The sequence below is a fragment of the Centruroides vittatus genome, unplaced genomic scaffold (genome assembly GCF_030686945.1).
Source record: "Centruroides vittatus isolate TY-2023 unplaced genomic scaffold, ASM3068694v2 contig_290, whole genome shotgun sequence".
Classification (NCBI taxonomy): domain Eukaryota; kingdom Metazoa; phylum Arthropoda; class Arachnida; order Scorpiones; family Buthidae; genus Centruroides; species Centruroides vittatus.
In genome coordinates, this window is record NW_027121846.1 from 1,269,858 (window position 1) to 1,297,588 (window position 27,731).

The 27,731-nt window shown below is 28.9% G+C and overlaps 1 protein-coding gene across 3 annotated transcripts in view; it reads left to right on the top strand.

Annotated features, from left to right (window-relative positions):
• The window catches only part of l(2)05714 (lethal (2) 05714), a 52,923-nt gene extending 29,655 nt beyond the window's left edge, over positions 1-23,268 (top strand). For all 3 annotated transcript variants that reach the window (XM_067266950.1, XM_067266951.1, XM_067266952.1), the window contains 10 exons: positions 1,195-1,250; positions 8,692-8,762; positions 8,876-8,963; positions 9,108-9,165; positions 12,144-12,219; positions 16,325-16,417; positions 16,488-16,627; positions 16,698-16,829; positions 22,804-22,843; positions 22,939-23,268. In XM_067266950.1, coding sequence (XP_067123051.1) covers positions 1,195-1,250; positions 8,692-8,762; positions 8,876-8,963; positions 9,108-9,165; positions 12,144-12,219; positions 16,325-16,417; positions 16,488-16,627; positions 16,698-16,829; positions 22,804-22,843; positions 22,939-23,093 — 909 coding nt within the window. In that variant the 3' untranslated portion in view covers positions 23,094-23,268. The remainder of the gene's footprint in view (positions 1-1,194; positions 1,251-8,691; positions 8,763-8,875; positions 8,964-9,107; positions 9,166-12,143; positions 12,220-16,324; positions 16,418-16,487; positions 16,628-16,697; positions 16,830-22,803; positions 22,844-22,938) is intronic.
• The last annotated feature ends 4,463 nt before the right edge of the window (positions 23,269-27,731 follow it).

The window sequence follows — 27,731 nt, forward strand, 5'->3', positions numbered from 1 at the left end:
TGGCAAAATATCATCGTTATCTGAGCTTTTCTATTGATCTTAATCTGAATTACTAGTAACATTTTGATTTTTCATAAAATCTGATATTTTCATTTGTTTGCATTTGCCTAATAGATCTGTAAAAAATTATTTTTATGTAGTAACTTTTAATTTAATCTATAAAAACAAAACATGGCAACAGTCTTTTGAGTTCATTTAGAGCACTATCATCAACAACAGTGATACCTGGTTTATAGGAAAGCTAGGAGATGGAAGAAAAAAAAATTGTAAAGTCAGTTCTCATTAAAGAAACCTGGGAGAAAGGCATAAAATAACATTGAAAATTTCAATATTTTAAAATTAATGGACAAATATGAGGCAACATGCATGCTTGCTTGAATGAAAAAAATATAGAATGATAGGATATGCACTTAAAAATTGTTACATTTTGTCTGGGGATGTTCTCGAACTGTGTTAGAGTGAAATCATGTTATACATGGGATACCTGAACATAAAAAATGTTCAATAAAAATATATTTTCTCTGTATATAAAAAATAAAAATTTATACCTTAATACAATTAATAACACAATGTTAAATTTTTATGAATTCAGAGATTTCTACACTGTATTGAATGCTTTTTGAAATATTTCATCTCCTTCAGATTCTTGCAAATACAATTTGAATAAATAATTGTGGTGAGGATCTGAAGATGAGATGAAATATCTTCAAAGATGTTTAATCCAGTATAAAAAGTTTCTGATTTCTAAAAACTCAGCATTTTGTAACTAAAGTAGAGCATCAGTTATCCGAATCAATTGGGGACTGGGGTTGTTTGGAAAATCGATTTTTTGGATAACCAATTATTTATGAAAAAATATCTATCCTATTATATATATTATATATATATATCTATAAAATATATCTATCCTATTAACCTATCCAATGTTGAAATTCGTTCAAATCCCTGTGCGTCCTTAAGTACCCTCTCATGGTCGCTGCCAGCTAAAACACACACACCAACATAAATAATATTGGAGTAGCCCAAGACATAGCCAAAGATTGCAGTGCCACAGCACTAGCGGAAATTTAAATTTGACGACTGGAAAGCTTTCAGTTGATCGACATTCGGATAATCGATGCTCTACTGTACTAGTATTACAATGGATTTGTATATGTCTAGAAAAATAATAAAAATTAATTATTTTTTTATCAGATCAATTCAGCCAAAGGTTTAATAGCTGCACCATTTACTCCATTCAGATCAGATGGGTAAGTATTTTAATTAGCATTAATATTATAATTACTGAAAAAAATTTTTACAATTAAAAAGAGAACTATTGAAGAATAGAATTATTTTATATATGCAATTTTATTTATTTTTTTCTGCACTATTTTAATTAATTAATCTTTAATGTGCAGTTTATTATTTTTATATGTTATTGTGCTGCATTAAATAATAATAAGTATTGTTTTATGTAACTTATATGCAGATATTATGAGGGTAACATTTTTTGTGCTGTTATTTTACAAAATATCCAAAAGTATATTACATTTAATTTTAATACTTTTAGATAATGATGAAACTAGAATTTTTAGAATCAAATGTTTTTTGTGAAAGATTTTACTGTTAAAAAATATTTCATGAAACAATACATAGATGTTTTTTTGATAATAAGAGACATCATATTTTATTATTTCATATGTAATTTCACAAACAGATGATGCAAATTATTTAAGTAAAATTTCAATTGGTATGCATTTTTTCAAACTGGTATAAAGTAACAAACTGGTTTTTATATAAAGTATAATTACAATTCAATTTTTTTAAATTATTAAATTTAAATTTTATACATATTGAAAAATGTGAGGGCTGTTTCTTTTTCAACCTCTGATGGTCCATAAAACAAAGACAAGTGTAAATAACAAAATGAATTTATTACTGAAAGTTAGGTACAAACATAGTTACTTTTTGACATAATCTCTGTGAAGATTGAGGCATTTGTCTATCTGTGGATGAGCTTTGAAATCCCCTCTTCGTAGAATGTTGCCACCAGTGACTTGAGATGGCCTTAACATTGTTTGAAAATTGTCATTAATCTCAAACCTCTGCCCTGCCAGCCATGTTTTCACTTCAGGAAATAGGTGGAAGTCTTCACACATTAAAAAGTTCCAAGCTGAGTTGAAGTCTTCACCACCTTTAAACACCCAGCATATAGCCTCGAGCAACTTCCATGAACTTTTCTGAATAGAAAAAGTGGCTAGGAGGGCAGAGGTTCAAGACTAATGACACCTCCATGTGGACTTGCCTCAGGATGGCGACCAGACGCCTGAAGACGCGCCTCAACATCAACTGGGTCAGAGGACCTGGCAACCTCCCAGCTATTGCAGTGGGTGACAGCATCATCAACATCAAGGGATGCCAAAGGACACTATGTGGCCTACTGAAGGAACACCACCTAAGAAATCTTCTACTGAAACCAGACCTGGGGAAAGCATTTAAAGTCACAGCCACAAGCGAGGTAAGCAACCACTTCGTCAACAATGGCCGTTTCACCCACTTCCCAGACTGGCGCTTCATCCATCGCGCCAGACTGAGTGTGGTAGCTCTGCGTGGCCACAAGCTGTTTGGATCCAATTCTAAAATTTGTCATCGCTGCAGCTTTGCTAGAGAAACCCTTTTACACGTTATCTGCCACTGCCCGCCAAATTACAGGCTCATCACCCGCTGACATCCGACATGATGCCATCCTCAACAGGATTGTTGCCGCCTTCCATTTTAACGATGCCACAGTACTTGTTAACTGACGTGTGCTGGGATTTTCTGAAAACACCCAGACCTGGTGGTAATCCACAAACCATTGAAGATGGCAACGATTGTGGATGTGACAACTCCATTTGAGAATGGACAGGAGGCCTTTGCAGCAGCCAGAGAAGAAAAGGAGCACTTCTGCAGCAAAGGATATAACACGCACCTCAGTGCCTTCATTGTTGGTGCCCTGGGTGGGTATGACCACCTTAACGAGGCCACACTTTAACGCCTAGGCATCAGCTGAAAGTACTCCACTCTGATGAAAAAACTGATGGTGAGTGATGCTATCCGCTGGAGCAACAACATATACAGACAACACCTAGGAGACTGCAACCGAAGACCAGCTACTGTTCCAGCCCAACAACAATAGTCATAAAAGGACACTCTTTTCCTCGTCATCATCTGTTCTACAGTCTTGTTACTCTTCTTTTTAAGGTAACATATCCTACTTTCTCTGGCAGGCATACAAGTGCCCATGGTCACACGACTCTATTCCCACCACTGTTGGATACCTGGTTGGCTAACACATGCCCATGTCGCAAACCGACTTGTACAAATTGTATTTTTTACTTTTACTGGCTAAAATTGCCACTTTTTGCCTATGTTGCACCTGTAATTATCTTTTGATTTTTTAATAAAGGCTTTTACAATCTTCAAAACAATGTTAGGGCCCATCTCGAGTTATTGGTGGCAACATTCTACGAAGAGGGGATGAAAAAGCTCATCCACAGATAGACAAATGCCTCAATCTTCATGGTGATTATGTCAAAAAGTAACCATGTTTGTATCTAACTTTTGATAATAAATTCATTTTGTTATTTACACCTGTCTTTGTTTTATGGACCATCGGAGGTTGAAAAAGAAAGAGCCTTCGTATTTAATATATATTTGTTCAATTTTATTTAAACTTTAATTATAATGAAAACTTTTAAAAATTTTAATGTATGGTACTTATGATAAATTAGAGAAACATTTTTTTATTGAACACTTATAATATCAAACTGATATGATATTTATGATTTAAAATACAATCCAAATTCAATTGCATTTTTTTAGGTTATAAATATGATGTTATTTAGTTGAATTATTAATGTAATTTGACTAAAATCATAGACAGTATCATCATTGTGTGTAAATATTAGTTAAATATTCATTAATTTCTAATTATAGTTATTAACTCTAGAAGAAATAAATTGTCTTTAAATGATTTTCAATGAACATAAAATTCATATTAAACTGAAACTTTATAGTTATTAATATACAGGATAGAGATATTGCTTATTTTTAGACTAAATTATAACATTAATTTATTTAAATACTATGACTGTAGCTTGAGAATTCTAATTGAATTTAGTTTACATTGAAGTTATGATTTAACATACAACCATTATAGAACAAATCATGGCAAATTAGTTGAAAATTTTATAACTAGACTATATGAAGAGTGGCCAAACTTTTTCTTGATAGGAGCCACATATCGCTTAACAGAAATACGTGAGAGCTGCATTGTCTATTGGAAAAGTATTTTGTATCATACACAAATTAAAATACCGTACTTATCATTGTTCTATAGTAAATATCACTTTACTTTAATGGTACTTTGACTGGCTAGGTAAACATTTGTTTAACTCCTTCAACTTTACAAATGTATCCTTAGGTTTTGGTTCCTTGTCAAAGTTGTGAGTTGCACGTTACAATCCATATCACACTACATAATAGTCAGCAAACTTACAAAAATATTATGCAAATGATATGTATTATATTAGTTGTGTTGTTTTAATGATTTTGTTCTATATATATATATATATATATTTAGTATTATATTTACTTTTGATAATGATAAAATATCTGTTTTCATGGTTTCCTAATTACTCTCATTATCTGAGGTTGCTCTTTCCTTGTCTTATTCATGTTATGGAGTGAGTTGATGAAGCAAAATTGTTTCTTTATATTTTCTTCATCAACTCACTCCATAACATGAATAAGACAAGGAAAGAGCAACCTCAGATAATGAGAGTAATTAGGAAACCATGAAAACAGATATTTTATCACTATCAAAAGTAAATATAATACCCTTTAATCTATGCATAAAGCTAAACTTAAATTCCTGGATTTGTTTGTTTTGGAAAAAAAACTATAAAATACAAATTAATGAGGAGGAATTTTATTTTTTATTAATGGAACTGATACAATATGAATCTCTTGAATGCTATTGTGATAAGTCAATTGATGAGACAAGTTGACATAAAATTAAAGAATGTCCATTGGCTTATTTTCCTCCTGAAGAGAATCGTTTTTCACCAAAGTTGTAAACATGATACACCAGCCAAGTCAAGTAGTAGTAGTAGTATAATGTATATAAAGATCTGAAAATTCTGTCTGTATAAAAAGAAAAAGAAAAATATTTTAAAGAAACATAGAAGGAAGTGATCACAATCCCATTATAAAAAAAAAAGAAAAATATAAATATAGAACTCATTTATATCTAAAAGATTAGTACTGAAAAAAACATACAGAATATTCACCTTTTACTGATTGCAGTTCCAATGATTCATCTGCTAGTGAAAGTGATTCTGCTTCTAATGTTAACAGTAAACAAAGTTCAAATGATTCTTTCCTGGAAACAAACAATATGATAAGACTACAGAAAAGAAGAATCATTTTAAAAAGTCTTTAAAATTAAGTAAAATATCACAACAAAGTGATTCTAATACAGATTTGCATGTAACAAGATCAAGAAGATACCAACATGAATCTTTACAGAGAAATAGGGGGAAAAAGAGAGCATTTATCATTATCAGAATGAACAAAAGATGAAAATAATATAGTAGGAAGAAAAGACAAATTGATTGGAGAGGTGTAGAAAATAGATGAAAATCTATAACTGATAAGCATTCAAAATCATCACAAAACAAACAGTAGGGAAAGAGATATTACATGGTGAAATGTCTTTAGATGAGAAAATGAATAAATTAAATCACAAAATTTTAAAAAGAGAGAAAATTGAGTTGTGTCCTTTATCTTCATATTTGTTGTCATCATCATCAACTTCACCTATAAGTCATAAAGTTAGAGAAAAGTTGTCTGTTAAAAACATTTAATCAGCAATGAGTTGCATAACTTTCCTGGCAAAAAATATTCATTTAAGAAACACTAAGACACATCAGCACAAAGTTAAAATTGTGTATGGTGCCATCTGTTATGAGATGTTTTTAAAAAATAATTTTTATATTATTAATTATTATAAAAAGACTTGATTTTGAGTTTAGAGTTGAATTTTTTAAAATATTATTTAAAAGCCAATAAAAAGTAAAATTTTCATTAAGAGTATCAAATTTGACACAATTTCAATGCTGTGTACATGACATTAGGGAAAGTAAAATCACAAGAAATTGCCTAATAAAAAAAATTGTAAGAAATGAAAAACATTTATCATTATCCATAGAATCAAGTTCTTTAAGTTATTCATCAATTTCATACAGTCTCAGTAAACAAAGTAATTCCATTAGAGAATTTAAAAAACATCAAGAAAGAAGCCTTTAGAGCAAAGAAAACATAAACATCAAAGTTTAAAAAATAAACATAAAGTGATAATATAAAAATAACTGCCTAAGTAGATACTAAGTTATTCACAACCTTTTAGAGCTGCAAAAACTTTTAACAGTTTAAGCTTTTTTTATATTTAATGACCATTTTCAAGTTTACAAACTTTCAGAATGTAAGAAAATGCAACATAAATTTTGAGAAAACTAAACAGTTTTTAAATTTAAACAGAAATAGAAATAAGAACATAAATAAATACCATAAATACAAATAATAGATACATAAAATAAATAAATAATAAAAATACAATAACATATAAATAAATGTTAGCCTCAAGAACGATAAAAACAATGGATAAAAATAAATATATAATATATTTATTATATAATTAATAGTAATATATAATATTTTTTTTACATAAAATATATGTACAAAAATAGACAGCCCTAAAGTTGGGCTTTAGGGTCAGCTAATTTGACTTCACATCAAAAACAATAATAATGAGAGAAAACTTTTGTCTTTCAATTTAAACTGATATAGTTTGATATGACAATTTTTAAATTTACAAAAACATGTAAGAACTTTTGACAGGAATCATTTTTATCATCATCAGGCATAAACATTTGAATGTTGAATGGCTTTTTCAAAGGTCAAATAGTTCAGTTCAAACATAATTTGAATATTTAAGACTGAAGATGACAGAAATGATTCTGTCGAAAGTTCTTGCATGTTATTGTAAATTTTAAAATTGTTATTTCAAAATTTATCAATTTAACATCAAAAGAAAACCTTCTTTCATTATTATTAAACTATTGTGAAATTCTGGATCACTCAATCTACAGTCCAGATCTGTCATCATGTGATTGTCATATGTTTGGACCTTTGAAGGAAGCTTTGAGAAATAGAAGATTCACCCAGAACACTGAAGTCAGAGTTCATCATGCAGTAGCAGTGGCAGCCAAAAGATTTCTATTCTGTAGGCACAGTGTCATTGCCAAAATGATGGGAGAAGTGATGGCATGTAGAGGGGAATACCTAAAGAAAGAAACATAAATTGGGGCCATGTAACACACACAGTTCATTGAAGTTGCTGAAATTTAGGACATAAGTTGAACTGTTATTGTACTTTGAATAATACACACTTTGACAAAAAATGTATGCACGAAGATGATGTCGAAATCAAATGACATTTTATTAGTATAAACATAATGACAATGCTAATATATGGTTACAATACCATAGCAAAGGAACAATTTCCTGTGCAACAATGGTACAGTTTAAAGAAGTCTTTAGTTTGTAAGACTTCTTGCTTGTATACAATCACAATACAGTTGTACAGTACATGGATGAATACAAGTACTGTGTGTTTTCTTGCTACAGACTTTTCTACAGATATTGAAGCTGGAATACCATTTGGTCCTAAAATGCTTGATGGGCAACAAATCTGGAGATCAGATAGGACATGCAAATTTTCCTTTCCTAGTGGCCTGCCAGTGTTATGGGAAGTGACAGGGTTCTGTAGTAAGACTTTATCTGTCTCTGGATGGTGAGCAAAGATGCACTTGTCTCCTGACAAGACAGTCCCAGATAGACACTGAGACATACAGAGTTTTCCTGCTGTGTATGTATGACCAATTTATCCACTGCCTCCAACATCATTTCACAGTTGGGTCAGAACAATCCAGATGATGGGCAATTTGGTAATATGGTTATCCTACTTTTCTTGGCCTGATGATGCAGCTTTTTTCACACTTCATTTCTTATGCATAATGTCTTTGATTGCATCATTTAGATATGATTTGCATTTGAAGATAATCAAACAACAGGTACCCTGAAAATTCTGAAGACAGTACATTAAGCCTTAGGATACTGGGGCAGTCTGGTAGCATTACTTCGCATGCAATTAGACCACAACTGTAATCATTTACAAACTTGTCTTAGATGTATGTCAAGTTTTGTAGTAATAAGACAAATACTTTTGTAGTAATCCTTAACAGATACCTTTGTTAAACATAATTTTTGAAAATATGTTAGTGGAAAAAAAAAAAAAACAGAATATTCTTGGAATATGCAAAAGTTCAACTTAATAAAGACATATTCCTAATGATTTAAAATAACAAGATGTCAAGAAAATGTGTAAAATATTATTTTACATTATATTTTCCTAAAATTTTTAAGTCTTACATCAAATTCATTTAAATATTTTGTTTTTGATATAACTATAAATGATTAAAGTAACTGAAAAAAATAAATATTTTGTGTCACAAAATTATCTTTAATTTTTGAACATGTGTTTCAAATTAGAATATATTATCCATTTTATACTAGTTCTAATAAATCATTTTGTTTAATTTTCAGTAATGTTAACTTAGAGTTGATTCCTCATTATGTAGAATTTCTTACAAAAAATAATGTACGAGGTGTTTTTGGTAAGTCAAAAGCATTTGTATTATTCTATTACTATTTTCTTTAAACTATGATATCTTAATCGTGTAATTAAAAAAATTCATCCATAACTTACAGAATGTTTTTTTATTCTTAGTCAATGGCACAACAGGTGAGGGCGTGTCGTTAACAGTGTCTGAACGCAAACAAATAGCAGAAAAATGGGTGGCAGTTGGTAAAGATGTGTAAGTAATACTGTATTTTTGAATTTTCTAATAGGCCTAAGTGAAATTTGGCTTTCAGAATAATACATGAATAATGAAAACTGAAATGAAAAGTTATAAACTTAGGTAATTATGTAATTGAACTTTTATATTTTTTGATTCTAGATTTGATGTTATCATTATTCAGATTGGTACAAGTAATATTAGAGATTCTCAAGAATTGGTAAGAAATTAAAGCATCTTTTTAATAATTTTAAATATTATAATAATATATATATATATATATATATATACTAATAATATAATAATAAATTTTATAAATAATTTTGATACTTATGATTTTATTTTTATAAAATCTAAAATCACATATATAAAAAAGTATCAAAATTATTTATCACAGCAATATAAAATTTATTATTTACTATGTAATTATTATTTTTAATATATATCACAATAAACATTGGTTTATTGTGTTATACTTTTCTGGTTGTTGTGTGTAGTACATAACAAGGGAAAGTATTAGAATGATGTCAAATTTGATCCTCCAAAAAGTCAAAAAAAAAAAAAAAAACTGGCAGAAAAAAATTGTGTGTGTGTGTTGGCATCTATTTCATTTAATATATCAGGATGGGATAAAGATTAAGAAACAAAATTTACAAAACAATGGTTGCTTGTATATAAGGGGCATTGATGCTATTAAATTTTGATGGTTAAAGGTTGAGGGGATGGGTAGATAGAGGTGAGTCACATATCATATCTTGCAAAGGGTCGGACTTAATGAAGATTTTACTCATTATTAGACTTTACAATTTTTTATAAAACTCATCTCTACCTTCAAAATTAATTGTTTTGACATTTTATAATAATAATATAAAAATTTTTACATTAAAATCTCATAACAGATAGCACCACACACTATTTATTAATATGATTAATAATATAAAAGTTACTTTTTAAATAAAATCTCTCAACAATCAGGAAAGTTAAGCAACTTGTTGCTGGATTTTTTCAATCATAAATATGATTGAAAAAATAAGATCTTCTAATTTGGGACGACTGTGGCTTTAGTTTCTTTATTTGTTACTAGGAGAATCATTTATTTTCTTACTTTTTCAGCAGAATATTTCATTCTGCAGAAAATATCAAGTGGAATCTCAGAACAGGCTGTCAAATATAACAGGTAAATGCTTCACTACAAAACACACAAGGGAGTAGCAGTTCATTACTGCATATCGCAAACCAATGCAGGATAACATTTAATAATGGTGATATGGATATGTAAATGATCCATTTTAATAGGAAATACCACACACTGTTAAATAAAATAGCACTAACCTAATAACCATATCACTGCTAACATAAACCTAACTACATTTTCAACAACTCCTGCATTGTATTTGTGTTATGAAGTGATGCACTGGAACTCCAATGAAGCATTTTCTTGTCATATTTGACAGCTGTGTTTAGGGATCCTATTTGATATTTCAGAATGTATTCAAAAATAGTAGTATGTATTTTTTTGTGTGATATAACTTTGAAATTACAACAGTCTTTCTCCAATAGAAGGGCTAGGAATGAAAATTTATTCATTTAGTGCATGCTTGACATAGTTTACATCAACAAAAGGTCTACAGTAATTGCCCTATTAATTTTAGAAATAATTGGCCAGGGAAAAACTTTTGTTACCACCCTTATGTTGTTATGAAAAAAGATAAGTGTAATTAATATAATTAACCAAGATAATAAGCCAAACTACATGACTGGTAAATGTGAATGATGCAAAAATATTGTTGCCATTTGTGACTATAGGCTATTATCCTAGATTAACTTAATTTATCGTATATTTCCGCGGATAAGACGATAGTTGAATCATAAAAGAAGGCCCCAAAATCCGGGGTTGTCTTATAGGACAGATACAAAAAAATTAGATTGAAATTTATATAAATTAAAACCATTATAAAAAAACGGACAAGCCGTAATTATTTACTAGTAGAGAGTAAGGCATGTCCACAAAATAGAATAGCCCGTATGACGTTTTTGTGAATAGTCAAGATCATTACCCGAATGCCGAAATCAGTGCAAACGTTTGCAACAATAGCAAGGCAGAAAATAAAATTTGTTCATTAGAAAAATTACAAATAGGACATAATTCCGTATAAGCTATACAGTATTATTATCCAGATGATGACCGTTGATCTAAACTAAATTCATAGGCCATTGATAGTTTGAGGGTCGTCTTATAGGACAGATATATGCTAAAACTATAAAACTTTGCTGAAAATTTATACCTCGTCTTATCTGAAGGTCATCTTATCTGTGGAAATATACGGTAATTTATCTAAACTTTTTAAATGTATGTAACAATATAGATTGAAAACAATTTGAGTGAAAAATGGAAAATCTGAAAAATGTCAGTTAAATCAGATTCAAGCTTTTTTTCTCTGTTGTTTATAATGTATAGATTAGATATGGAAGACAGCAGAATTATCAGAAAGCAAAAACATTTGGAGATGTTTATTGGTAATACTCTTTTGTAGACAATTCTGAGATTTGATTTTAATCTAAGAATTGAAAATTGCAGTGTAAATTGCATTCAATAAACTTCAGATTATTCTTCAGAAAAAATCAAGCAAATTAATATAACTAAATACAATGAAAATAGCCTATAAGAAATGAAAAGTTCTCATGAGAAATTTTTACAATCTCTACAGCTTAAACATTTTGCTTATGCTTATCATATATGGTACAAGTTTTATAATGATTCTGAATAAAACTAGAAAAACAAATATATTAAAAATGTGTTTTGAAGTATCATATTTGAGATACTTAATTGAGATATTGATTATTATGAATTGAAAAGTGTGTGAATGCAAATATTATTTAACAAACATTATTGATATTTCCATTATGAAAATATAATTAAATTTCATTATTAGCAAATTTTATCCTTGCCAAAAAATATAGACTATTCAGAATTTTTTAAAGAATTTTGCTGTATACAGTAAATTTGCTGAATATGAAATCTTTTAGCTTTATAATGTATATGTTGTTAGTATTTATTTAAAATTTTTCACTTGCATATTATTGTATACTTTTTATTATTATTAATGTAAAATTGGTCCTAATTATTACCTTGAAATCAATAGCATTTTTTTTATTAGAATAAATTATGTTTCTTTACATAATATTATTTCCTTTAAGGCAAGGCATGCAGAAAAGATTGGTGCCACAGCAATAGCATCTTTACCACCATTGTATTATAAACCACAAACTGAAGGTTAGTTAGTTCTTTTAGACTTGATTTTATATAATTATACATGAAAACTAAACTGAATAATGTTTATAAAGGTCATGACCTTTATAAACATTATTCAGTTTAGTTTTTATTTGACAATGTATTGATAGTAATTTTATAATTTTTTTTTTTGTTTAATTTTTAAATAATGATGTAATTAAAATGACTGAAATTGAATTTAAATTATAGAAATATTTATACATTCCAATTGTTTCATAAAAATTTTTAGTTTTATTATAACGATGATTAATATTGATTTCTTACTAATTTACTGGTATATACCAGTATGCAACTACATGTGCAACATACCATATGCAACTACATATCACTAATATACATACAATAAACATTTATTTTCTAAATTTAACCTTAATACACTTATTTTCATATTTGTTGAAAAATAAATAAAAATGTTATTGAAGAAAATATTGCGTCTTAAAGAGAGAATTAAAGTTTTAAATCTCTTAAGAAAAACAATGAGTACACATTCAAGGAAAAACCAAATGTTTTTAGAACGAGCAAACAAAATTCTACTTTAAGAGTCAACAAATCATCTAGATTGAGAATTCCCAGTAGGAAAACTAGTGTCTCTTGAGAGATCAGTTGATTTATTTGAGGTCAATAAATTATTAGGAATTGTTTGAGGATCAGTAGACATTTATTTTTATTCTATTTAAAAATAAAATAAAAATAATATATAACAACAATTAATATAACTTTTAATTTTAGCAAGGTAAAACAAAATTTTACTTTTGGTTTATATTTTAAATAAACTAAATAAATAATAGTTTAAATAAGAATTTAAAAAATATTATTTTTAAACATTTCTCAACATTTGAAAGATGTTATCAGGAAAATGATAAACATGGGTTTGTTTGTCGTTTTCCTGACGTTGCTATTTTGAAATATCAAAATGTTTATTAAAAATACCATATATTTATTTATTTTTTTTTTTGAGTTCATATTTATTATTATTTAAATAAAAGTTTAATCTGTAGTATATGAAGAAATGAAGTATATTAGTTATTTATTTGATTTAGATTATGTACTTACCTAAAATTAAAATCTTTCCAAAAAATTCTAGAATGGAATATTTGGATAATGTAATTGATAGTATTTTCATATATGGATTAAAAGTTGTAGGTTGGAATTTTATAAAGCACACTTATTTTTCCAGATTTATCTAAATTATTTGATCATCATATGTATCATTAGATGGTGATGTAACCAATCTAAATAATAATTAATCATTAGAATAGTCTGATAAATTAATAGCTAATTAGCCAGTTTGGTGAAATATTAAAAATTTATTTAATTAATAATTGAGTTGTTACTAAGTTAATTATAAATGAAGAATCTGAAGAAATGAAGTATACTCATATTAATCTTATTTTGAATTATAATAATATATATTAATGTCTAAAGAAATACAAACTTGTGATGAAACACAAGTTTGTATTTCTTTAGACATTAATAAGGTAATTAAAAACACCATGACACGAGATATGTATTTGATTGTTCACTTTTTTACTGATGAGCTATGTGAGTCATATAAATAAGACAGTATGAGTACCATACTGTTTTTCATAGAGGGTCATATGGTTGAAATATTAAACTTTGATTGATATAGTGATTTCAGTGCTCTCTATGTAATTATATATATATATAGTTTATTCATATTTTATGATTTGATTCTATTAAAAGTAACCAATAACAAATAATATATGTATCTGCAATCTCTCCTTATAGATAGAGCATTTAATCAACACACTGTTTTGAACCTGTCTGCTCTCATGACAATCATCATGAGAGCAGATGAGTCTAAATAAAACCAATGAATACTGGTAATTGGTTATGAATTCATGTCTTACCCACATAGGTTTTCTTCATGTCTAGCACCTAGAGACCAGTTTCCCCATAGAACTGCACTCAACTGGCAGATTATAGTCCAAATCCAGACCACAGGATGGTTTTGTCTGGATTGCTTGCCAATTGAAAGTTTTCAAGCCATTCCATTTTTTTTTTTTTTTTTCCTCCCACACAAATTATATCAAATACAAGTAGAAGATCAATACACAATTAATGTCATTTAGAACAATGTGTCCAAATTACAAAGATGTCATATACACCTGATTTTACAGCTGTATTTAGAGAAAAGAAGTGTAATTTCTCTCATTAATTGTAAAGAATAGTTTGACTTAATAAATAAATAGCATAGCATATGGTATTTTGTATATCTGTAGAAACAGCAGCAGAACTCCATGACTCCATCTTCTCTCTCTATCAGTTTAATAGTTGAGTATATGATTCAAACCAGCAATATGCCTGCCACTTCCATATTTGGACCTTGCTACAATTTAATTTAGCAGGGCTGTCTTACAAAAGTTCTCCTGGGAGGTACTTTCCCTTGACATGTAGTGCATAATCTTAGCTTATTAATTTTAGGTGGCCACAAATATTTTGCATATTCCATATATATTAAGAGTAAGCCTATTTATATCATTTATAAATGATGTGTCAAATATTATCACAATTGGATTGAATTTGGCTTGAGAACAAAGATTGTGCACCACTGATCCAGACCATAAAGATAAATATAAAGAAAATTAGAATTAGTATTGCTGAAGGATCTATTTCTTCAAATCTGAAGGTTTTTGTTAAGTTTTGAACATAACCCCTTCTCCTATTTTTACTTAGTCTCCTGTATTGCACCTTTTTCAACTGTATATTTTATTGGAATCTATATGGTTGCCTATATTTAGAATTGGTTTGAATCTTGCAATAAATTAAGTTGCACTTATACTGAAAGTACTTGAAAAGTCTTCATAATAATTTATTTTAAAATGCTTATCACAGAGTACAATATTAAAATATTTTGATATAAAATAATGTTTCATAGAAAAACATTTATGAAGCATTATATTTGAAATACAAATTTCAGTCATGTAAAATAATAGAAAATTAATTCTTATTTACAAGATTTTTAAGGATTGGATACACTTGTAAATGGGGAGTCACACTGTGGGTTATGAAAAAAATCATTATTTATTTTTATAACCTATAATATGTTCTTTTTGTGTTGTCCATTGAAATTTCTGTCAGGAACATTATTACATCATGAATTTGGGATATGTAGTAGGTTCTTATTATAAATGGACTCATTGTTAATGAGTTAATCAGGAGAGGTAATGTCCACTATTACTGAAAGATCATTAAATTTAATGATCTTTCAGTAATAGTGGACAATCAATCAATCTTTATTATTTGATATAATGGGTGTTATTACAAAGGGGTTAAAGAACATTGTTATTTTAAGTTTGATACATGAACGAAGAAATTATATAATTTATACAAAGTTAGCATGGCAAAACTATCACCAAATAAAATTTGGCAACAAAAATCAGATGGCAGTGTAGCAACTTGAACATCCAAAAGAATGTTGTAAGAATCAAGAAGGTGTTTTCTCATATCCATCACTGTTGTTCCACAAAAAGAACATTCAGGGTCACCTAAGACATTAATTATTTTACCATTTAGGTTTATCGAAAGTTTATTTAATCTAAATTGTGCAGCAAATGACTTTATTTTATAACTCAAATTAGACAATAAATAAGGTGCTGGACTCCACATTCCATTAAGAAAAATTTCACTGTTCCAACCTCTTTCAATCAAATAATGAACATATTTTAACCATTATAAGTCTCTTAGTCATCGATCACAGCCCAGAAAGAACAAACTTTCACTTAAATTTAATGTATTTTAAAAAGTATATTAATAACAAACTTATAATCTACAGGATGTATTAAAATGTTATTTTAATGTATAAATATGAATAAAATTATTATAATGTATTATTTTTTTTCTCATTGAGTACTTTATACTCATTGATCCAACCTTTTAGCATGCTCTATTCATGATAAAAGTTCTATATTTTTCCTTTAGGACCAAAATTTTTTGCCCATTAAATCCAAAGTTTGTTAAATCAGGAGTCTAAATTAAGATTGTTTATAGATTTTTGAAGATTTGATTTGTATTAAATTTATTAATTTGAGAATTTATTGTAAAATTTACTTTATTTTTTATCTAGATGAATTAATTCAGTATCTGAAAGAAATAGCATCATCAGCTCCACTATTACCATTTTTATATTATCATATACCTTCATTTAATGGAGTAGAAGGTGAGAATTTAATTTTCTATTTTTTCTTATCATAACTTTATTAATAACTGTTAATTTCATTTACTTTAAGTGAGTATAAGCAAGCTTCTTCATGATGGAAAGCAACAGATTCCAACATTCTGTGGGGCAAAATACACAAGCGGTGACTGTAAAGAATTAATGAAAACTTTGCAGCTTGGAAAATTCAAAATTTTATCAGGATTTGATGATGTAAGTAACATTGTTTAAAAACATAAATTTTCTTTATATTTAATTTTAAATTTTAATATTCAATCTTTAGATTCTTTTAACTGGTTTGCCAATGGGTGTGACTGCAGCTGTTGGAGCAACATATAATTTTATGCCTTTACCTTCAAACAGAATTTTAGAGTCATTTGCTGCTGGTGATGAAACGATAGCATGGGAAGAACAAGTAAATACCAAAACTTTACATTTAAATAATGATAAAAATAGATATGTATTTTGTTTAATTTGTATAAATTTGGCATTAATAATTAATTAAATTATTAATTAAATCCATATTCCTTGGTAATGTAAACATAATACAGCACCAAAACCTTCCAAAATCAGCAAAAATTTAGTGATCATATGTTTTCAATCTTAAAAGGCCTTCATCGTGCAAATATAACTAATTAGAAACAAAGAACCAATATTCAAATGAAGTTCTTCAAATCATACAAAATTAAATTATGTCATGGAGCTCTATGATTGTGTTTCCAATCACAGAACAGGAGAGAAGAGATAATAAAACAAAAAACTGTGACAAAATAAGACAAAAAAACTATCAAACTGTGTGTCTAGTGATAGGCTCAGTTGTGTTCATGTGCTTAGTGTAACTCATAGTACAACTTCCAGTTTCATACTACAGTTTCCACTTCATTTGAAATAGTTGTCCTTAATCAAGTTGGGCTAGAATAAGCTAGAATCTTCAAATGTACCTGTGAGAATCCAAGATTTACAGTTCGTTACTATTAACCCCTTTTTTTCTGCATCGGGCTTGTGAAGCCCACTCGCATTGTCACTGGATGGCCTGGATTCAAGTGGAAGGAGGGGTAGCAAGTGAGTCAACAGTGACCAGTCTTCACAATGACTGATATTGACACCAGTTAAACAAAACAACAAATTTAATGAGTATAATAAAGCCTTGGGTAAATACATGTAAGGAGGTTACAATTGACAAGCAAGCTACTTAACAACTAACATACCGAGAGAGAGAGTTTACATCCATCTATAATACCTCTTAAATGGGCTGATGTCTGCTGATCTTAGTTATTTGATCATCTGGAAACAGTCGGGGATCCTTTCGGTGGAGGAGATGGGAGTTTGTGAGACAAGAGCTTCAATCCAGCTTTGAGGGTGGAGTCAGCCCCGACCCTCAGATGCAAGCCTGTTATATCCCCATCAGGTGTGGGAATTTAATCAGGTGACTCTATGTTTTTACTGTGATGTCACTCTAGTATGTGTCATCGGTGGGCCAACTAGAGCCATGGGAATTTGACAGTTTGAGCAGAAAATGTACTTCTCCCTTTGTTATTTGACTCTCCTTATTGTGTAATTGTGTAGGTGATGACGTTCACACACATCAACAGTTAGTTGTTATGATTTATCAAGTAAACTTTCCCAAAGGAAAGAGAGGGGTCTCTAGGATCTCATATACCCATTACATATCCATGTTAAAATGGAGAAACTGGAAATTTATAAATTTGCTAGAAAGGGTTAGTCTATCAACTTTAAAGATCAAGGAACTATTTCAAACTCCTGGAAATTGTACTGTGTGTTACCCTATACTCTTGAAAGCAAGTGAACCTGTCCAGGACACTTGGAATATTTTAACTGTATTTTGTATTACATGTCCTTTAATGAAATAACTAGGGAGAGGAATTTCAGATACAACACCAATTTTTAAACTTAGCAGGGGGTTTTTCTAGCAGTTTGTACTGTTTAGTTACTTGTTTTGTCTACAACTCAGCAGTAGAGCTTTAAATTTTGGGCCCTCATGCAAATGTGGCATTAAAGGCCTTCCTGTGAACCATTGACCTCTTCAGAATCTTTCTGAATACTGTTATTATTCATTTCCAATATTTTTTACTTTAATGTATGATTTATACTTTGTTTCATAGCCTTTTGTCCCCTTTTTGACAAAATGGACTCCCAGTTGACTTTGATACCTATGCAGTTGCATAGTTTACATCTGGAAGTTCTGCTATTGCTAAAACTGTTTCCCAAATCTCCAGTAGTGCTAATCTGCAGTCGGAGGAAAAGAATCGCATGAGAATCAGGAAGCTTAGTTGGCTGTATAGAACAAAGAGAATTGGGCACATCATATTTTATGAAAGAAAATCTATATCAATCCACTTTATACTAAAAGTCAACAGCCATAAAAGTCAAATAAATTATAAGTGAATTTATACTGTGCTAGATCTATTGTCTTTATATTGTCCTAAGCCATTTCAAATGTAAAGAAAGCTACAGTGACCTCTAGAATGAATTATTCTCACTCATCAGTTCATATCTACAATTTTCTCATTGAAGAACAACACCTAGAAAAAGAAAAGCAATAGAATCTTGTCAATGTAAGAACAACTTGGAAGGATTTGCAAAAACTGCTGGAAATTCTGAGCAAAAATCTTGATCGTGAGAAAATGCCACATAAAGTAAGCTCTTATACAGGTTACTGACCAAATTAGCTCTTCTCATTTTGTTAGATGTAGAAAAATATTCTTCATTATATAAGCATCTTTTTGAGAAAGAGGAAGATGAATTTTATCATATTATCAGTCAAGAAACATAACCTTCACTACAAGTTTCTGACGTAAGCTTAGTGATGTGCTAAAAATAATTGATGGAAAAATGTTATTTCACTTATATTCAACTTAAATCTTTAGTTTAAATAAAATGTAGAAATGTTCCAGTATCTGTAGTAGTTAAATAAACATGTATATTTTTCTTTCTTTTTTTAACAAACTTTTGTACCTGAAATTCTTCTAATAATAATACATATTGACAATGTTTATTTGTATTTTATTGTCTCCTGCTGCTAACTTGAAATCACCAATCAGAGAACTCCATAACTTGCTTAATTTTGTAAGATTTGAAGCACTCCATTCAAGTCTTGGTTCTTCATTTTAATTAGTTTTAAGAAGCCTTTGTCAGGCAAGTATGAAAGTCAAAAATATTTTTCATCAAAGTTTCGTTGATTTTTCTTTCAAAACTGTTTGATTACCATTATTCTTGATATACTTTTTGAATTTTTTTCTAAACCACTATGCATTTCATTCTTGTGTGTAAGCTAAATATAGTTCAATATCGTACATTTAATGAACAACTACAACCACAGAAAAAAGTTTTCTAACAGCAACAGCTATACAAAAATTATTGATTGCAGGAATTCTTTTATTTGTTAACAAATAATCCTAGAGTAATAAAAACTCTGGAGTTTATTTGTAATGATAAGAACTTTTATTATGCAAAATATCACACTGAAAAAACTAATTCAGAATATTAAAAAGAAAATCTTGTCCAATACTAGTCTGGAAAAAAGTTTTCAAACACAGTAGAAAAAAGTATGTTAAAGTTCTCTCTGTAACAATAATCAATTAGTTTCTGAAAGTTAGTCATCTCAATTACTTACATCTATTCTATTATTGTTGCTGTATTTCATTGCTATAAAATGGATCCTGTTAAAGAATACAATAAGGATTTTCAAAACCAAATTGTGACTTTGATTCTGGGAGGAAAAACTCTGAGAGAAGTTTCTCAACAACTTGGTTGTGCTCTTTCAACTATAAATTACACATGGAAGAAATATGAAAAATCTGAAAGTGTAAAAACATTGAAGAGAACTGGCAACCAAGAGCAAAAAGCAAGAATCAAGATGGTACTTTAAGATGCATCTGCCTACAGAATTGAAAAGTCACATCAAAAGAATTGGAAAAGAGGAGAGTGGGGCAAGAGTATGCACTTAGATTTTTATACAGTATAAATTTATTGTTAGAAAATGAGAATCTTAAAATTTATGCATAATAATTCTCAAACTGTTTTCTTTAAGATTCCTTATGATTTTTATTGAATTTTGAATATATTGTCATTTAGTAAACTTTTTTCAAAAGGTTACAAAAGAGCACTTTTGCCCCACCAGTTATGCAAAAGTGCATACGTGGTAGGGTGACATTTGCAGGACAGTGTTTTTTTGAAAAGCCATACAAAGTGTGTATTGATGAACAGAATTTAAAAAATAACAATTTTTCATTAAATTAAATTGTTTAATTTTTTCAATTAAAGAATTTTTGCACAATCTCCAATCCTCACACAAAGGCTCTTTGTACTCTTCCTCACATCCTTGGCAGAGAACTCTTTCTTTGGTCTGAACTCTTCTTTTTCGGATCATGAATGCCATTATCTGTGTAAAGTGATTTATGAGTAATTTTTCCCAGTTTTGTTGTTTCTGTCTTTGATAACTTTCTCTTCATATCGTCTGCTTTTGAATCTAAATTATTTTTAAAAGATTAGCTTGTTATAATTTCGGATTTTCTCCCCTTCCTTTTTTGTTGTGTAACCTTCCTTTTTGGGAATGCTCTGATTTCTGCAGAAAACACCGGGTGAAAATTGCCGGGTTCAGAAGTAGATGAAACTGCATCCTTTTCTCCAGATGATGGGATTTCTTTATTGATCTCTCTATTTGCTACTGCAGATATTTGTGTTTCTTTATCAACATGCATATCTGTTACTGCACAAGATGCAAAATTCTCAGCTGTAAACAAGTTTGCAAGTACATTTTTGCTTCACACTGACATGAACACATTTGCCCCGCGACATCATTTTTTTCGAAAACAGATACTGCCATCTACACCGAGAACACTTCTAAATGTTTAGTCCTCCATAATGCCCATGAGAAAAGAGTTTATTAAATTATCTAAGGAATGATTTACTTAAATTTAAACATAATTATGAAATATAGTATGTAAACAATCAAAATACTATATCAGAAAGATAAAAAATGAATCTTACTTTATGATTTCAAAACTATTCATGCCAAGTTGGTTATTATTATGCAAGAGAACTTATAAACTAACTCAGTAATCCCAACCTGACATTTATACAACTAATTATATCCCACTGTGCACTTTTACTCCACTGTCTTCTAAATGTTAAGTGGAAAGTTCACCATGTCAACATTTGCAATGGTATGGTTCAAAACTGATTAAATGAAATGAGCTACAAGTTTTGTAAGGCTAAAACAAAGCCATTTATGATGAAACAACATACAAAAAAATAAATGGAATGGGTAAGGCATTACCAAAAGTGGACCATTAATGATTATAAGAAGATTATTTTTTCAGATGAAAGCAGACTCTGTGTTGGGTTTGGAGACAATGCTGGACAATTTGTGTGGTGCAGAGCAGATGAAAACTTTTGATAAGAATATCTTTTGCATAAGAAGAAATTTCCAATTCGTCTTTCTATATGGAGCTGCATGTCAGCAAAAGGCAAGGAAGAATTGTGTATTTGAAAAAAACCTGTAAATGGTAAAATGTACAAAGAAAATCTGGACACTTTTCTGATTCCTGTTGTGGAAAATCAATTTAGGGATGAAGTTGTTTTCCAGGATGATAATGCAAGTTGTCATCATATGAAAAATGTAAAAGATATGAAAAAATGTAAAAGAATTTTTGAAAAAGAGAAACATTAAATCTTTATATTCTCTGCACACAAAGCTAGAATTACTTAAAACAGTAACACAAAAAAACCTTTCACAATTAAATCACTAAGTACATTTGTACTTAGTGATTTAATTGCTAGAAACAAAGTGTGAAAGGTTGTTTTGTGTTACTGTATTAAATCTTTACTTTCGTCATCAAACATTCTGGATTTAAATGTTATTGAAAATTTTTAGTGGATGAAAACAACCTACCACAAAGGATGAATCGAAAGCTGTTTTGTTACAGTTGGAAGGATATTAATGATGACTATTGCTCAGAACTTGATAAATCAGTGCCAACCTGCACTAAATGTGTTCAGGCTAAAGGAGATCCAACAAAACACTAAAGCATTTTCATTTTTTCTATTACGTTGGAGAACTTTTTCTCGAGATGGGAATGTTCGAAAACTTTTTCCAGGCTGGGATTGGACAAGATTTTTTTTATATTCTGAGTTATTTTTTCAGTGTGATATTTTCCATAATAAAAACTCTTATCATAAGAAATAAACTCCAAGGGTTTTATAACTAGGATTATTTGTTAACAAATAAAAAATTCTTGCAATCAACAATTTTTGAACAGCTGTTGCTGTTTGAAAACTTTTTCCAGTGATTGTAGAATAATTAATCTATTTGATTAACAGACTGATATTTGTTTTGAATCAAATTTATACAATTTCTTTTTGAACAGATGTACGTTCGTCAGGTACTCGACATCATTTCTAAATACGGTACGTTAAATTACTAAAAATTTTATTTTCTAAATTAGATTATTCAAATTTTCATTTTTAATAATACACTGAAAATTTATAATGTAAAATTTTAGGTTCAATGATGGCTGCTCTAAAGACAGTTATGAATCTATTTGGCCCATTTAATGTTGGTGAACCACGTCTTCCATTACTTAGTCTAACGACCCAACAAATTAATAAGTTGAAAGCTGAATTAGAACAAGTTGGTGTAGAAAGATGGTATAAATAATTCTTTTTATCATTTAAAAGTACTGTTAATAAACGAAATTTGATAATGTAAAAAAGATTATAACACACAACAATTTGTTAATAGTCATCAATGGAAGGTTGCAATAAATTGTTAATTTTTGTTTTTATTTCTGTTTTTGATATAAATGTTGTAATAAAATATTTTTAAAAATGTTTGTTGGGCATTTATAATTCATAATCACATGTGAAATATTATAAATAGTACAGCTTTCTTCATATATTTGTTTTATAAGATTTTTTATGCCGCTTATTTTAAAAAAAAAAAAACTACACATTAATGATTGTAGGTAGAAGATAGTTATCATTAATGATCCTATTCTGTTTTCAAATATGCTTTAATATTTCAGGATATGCATACTGAGTAGACCTTTTCAATAAAAACAGTGTGAGCTTTAATACTAGCTCACCAGATTTATTTTATTTGTATTATTATTAATTGTATTTAAAAAAGAAAAAGAAGAAGGGTCAATAAAATATCTGAATCCTTTAAGGAGTCAACGGTCAAAAAAGTTTGGGACCTCCTGCTCTAAATTGTGGCACAACAAATAATTTTATTTCCAATAAAAATGGAATGTGAGTGCTTAATAAACTTTAATTGATTAGGATTATCGTATAAATGTAATATGTATTTTTTATTTCAGAGATTTAATTATTATAATTAAGATCAATTTTATTTATTGATTATAATCATTATACATCTACAGAAATTATAGTTCCTGCTATGCTAATTAAGTATAATGCAGTTATTGAAAATTTGCCAACTTATTACATTTAAATATATTGAACTTTCATTCTATACATATATATATTTTTATAGAATTACTGTAAAAACTAATAATACTAGCCATAAAACAGAGAAAAACTTATTAATTTTTTTTTTAAATGTGGTAAATTTTACTGAAATATTAACATTAGTTTTTCAGAGAAGTAAAATTTAAATGTTTACATTTAGCTATAATTTAAACTACTTTCAATATTATCCTACAGCAATTAATAGAGCAACGTAAATAGCAGAAAAATTTACAGCAAGTTCCAAATTGGCCACATGCCATGCTTTTCAGTCAATTGCATAAATTTTTGTAATTCCTAATTTTATAGCCAGACAGGTGTAGCAAGTATCAATATTTTTTTTAAATTTCAATATCTGATACTTCTGTTACACATAAAATATATTTTTATTTTTAAACATTTATTTTACATGCATCTGTTTCATTAGACTGACAGTTCAATAAATTGATAATTGTTATTAAAGTCAGATCAGTTAAATTTAGGATTTTAAACGCTGCATTTAAACAAATTATAATACTTCATGAAATAAAAACCTGTTTTGATCAACAAATTTTTTACGCATTAATTTAATGCTATGTTTTAATTTTAATTATTAATTATAATAATAGCTAAGTAAAAATTTATTTTCTATTAATTTTAATGAAAAACATTCATTAATCTAACTAATTAGAGCATTAATTAAATACTTAAAATAATCGTTTCTAAACATCTGCAATTTTCTTTATTAATTGGAGCAAAAATGCTTGAAAAAGATTTCATTCATTATATATTGCATTAGAAATCAAAAAGCATTAAAGAATTATTGAGATTTATAGGTAATGGCTCTTTGGTTCACATGTAATGAAAGCGAATGTAAAGTACTGTACTTATAAAATTTTTGATTTCTTTGTATAATTTTTTAACTTTACATACAAATTCCTTGAATTAGATATTGAAGATATATTAAATCAAATTTAAATTAATCTGATGAACCAATATAGTTTCCATTTGTAAAATATTTCATACAAGTTATTAATAAAAAGTGTAATATGAAATTAATGTTAATAGTAATATTTATAATAGAAATAGATATAATTTAATAAGTGTATAAGAGTGAATCAATAAATAACCGGCCAAAAGCAACAGCATGGCTGGTTGCCTGGACTGGTTATTTATTGATTCACCTTGTATATAGATAATGCATAATCTAACATATCTCGGGACAAAACAATACAGAAGGCAGTTTAAAAAGTAGATTTATAAATGCAGATCGGTATCTTCGGTTTCACCATCGTTTGCAAAAGCAAAAGATTTCTATATTAGTTTGGCTTCCATTCATCTTTTTTCTATTATTTTTCCTATAGTGATATTTCTGTTTTTATATTAAAAAAGATCAATTGTGTGATGTTTTATATTGAAATGTAATCGATTTTAGAATGATGTGACAATGTTTGATCAAACATAATGGATATGTAGTGAAAAGAAGCAGCCATGAATAGATGAATAAACGATGTGTCATTGACCTTGCAATACTTATAGTTGATAGCGAATATAGATAAGAATTTTTCATTCAAAAGGTTAAAGTTTGAAGAGGGTTACGGAAATTATGACTGCCGTTCTTGTAATGAAAAGTGCTTTATCGAGGTTTTCATGTGAATACAGATCCAAATTACTTTAACGTTATTATATACTAGGCTAATTTTTATTTTGATTGAAGCTCTATTATAGAAAAACGGTTTTTAGCGAGAGGTCAAATCTACATGTTAAAAGAGTGTTTAGAGAATTAGTTTTCATTTTGCATAAAATTAGAAACTTCAGCATTGTTGAGAGGACGTTTAGAAACAATGCAACATATCTGTGTCTCATTTTTTCTTTCGAATTACAAGTTTATTGCAGAAGAGTTCTTATTTCGGGTGACAAAAGGTTTTTGTGCTGAAAACGACGTTTATCACACACGAACTCTGTAACATATTTTGTTACTTGACTTCAGTTTTGTGTCTAAAAGTGGCATCAAGAGTTGCGGGAACACAATTGTAAGGTCTCTTTTCAATTTTCAAACCTGGAAATTTAAGCAGCATTCAAATTTAAAATATATACATATATATAGATCCTTTAGGAATAAATGGAATATATATTTAAGTCTATATATATATAATATTATCATATATCTGTATATATTTACTGCGCATGTCAGATTTAAAATATACAATTTGTTAATTTGACTAAGGACCATATTTTGATGATAGTTATAATTGACAGTATAGTCTGCCCTCCACATTCGTGGGATTAGAGGCGCAAGTTCTCCGCAAAAGTAGAAAAATCGCAAATATCTAGGCTAGTGAACCTTAATTCTATTGAACATAAAAAGAAGTAAAACAATACACTGTACTACATCAATAGGTTTTATAAATATTAAATTACAGTATCAACAATGTAGACTAATAACACGAGAGAGACAATACATGTATTGCATCACATACTGTGTGTGTAGAGAATTTAGAGAGCAGCAAAATTAAAGTTTATAGTACGTTTAGTAAACTAACGATAAAAGTTGCGAGGTAAGCTACACCTCACACTGACAAGCAAACGGTTAGTAGTGATTCAAACATGTTCCAGATTATTATACGTTGCTTGAAAGTCTATCAGGTGTATCACGAAACTGTTGACAAGTTGTCTCCACCTCGATTTTGTTTGGTTACTATAGTCGTATTAGTAACCTATTAATATAGGTTATATTCTGGAAATTATATCGATTGAGTAAACGGAGGGATACAATATTAGAAGTGTTAAAAATACAAAAGATAAAGGGAAATAGAGAATAATTTTATTAAAATTTCAATTAATGAATAAATTATTACTTATGCGTACTTATAGTAGGTGAAAGGGAACCTACCTTATCGTGTAGTCGCTTATTATCGGATAGTCTTATCTCGTAAGTACAGCCGTTTACGGCTTTCTAAAAATCATTAAAGCACTACTGCAGCGATTTACATCGAACAGTTGCGAAAATGGCGTTATAGAAACACACTGTTAAATTTTATTATGGCTTCTAGTAAAGATACAGCGTCCAGAAGCAATGAAAAAGCATATTTGACTGTGAAAAATAAGATGAGTTTTCTGAAAGCTTTCGAAGACATTCGGTGTCCCTAAAAGTGCATTAAAAAACCAAAGAACTTTTAACTTTTCCGGTTGTCCATATTATTTTTTTATGAACATTAGTTTTTATTTTGGGGTTGTTCCTTTTGTTAATAGTTTCTTTGGGAGCGGTTATATGTCTTGCTTAACATGGCATTACCGTGTAGGTCTATTTATAACAATAAATAAATAATGAACCCAAAATGGATAGATAAGATGCCGTTAATTCCGAAGTTGAAGATGAGCTTGTAAGTATTGTTTAGAAATGTAGAACAGCAACTTACATTAATTAATCATGGTGTTTCAACTAGCTATTAAAAATCATATTTCACACCAGTTTTCTTGTAAAGGCCAAGCGGAAAAAATGGCTGTCAGCTTTTTAAGAGACCCATAACTGTCATTCCGGATACCCGAAGCTCCCCACAGCTACGCAAGCAAATGGTTTTACTAGAGAAAGTGTCATGTATTTGGATAAGGTTTTCTGACAATGTGCAAAGGTGGGGTATGATTCTAAACACATCGGATATTCGATATTTTAAGAGCCTCTGATCGGGTATCAAATTTCCCGGTTTTTTTTAAGGCCAGTAGTTGCATCGTTTAATGTTGTTAACGTTTAGTTACTAAATTCGTTCTAAAATCTTAAAAGTGTGTTAACTAACCCGAATTTAAATCAAATTTTACTTATCTCCTACGGCTTTTGTTAATTTTTGATTGA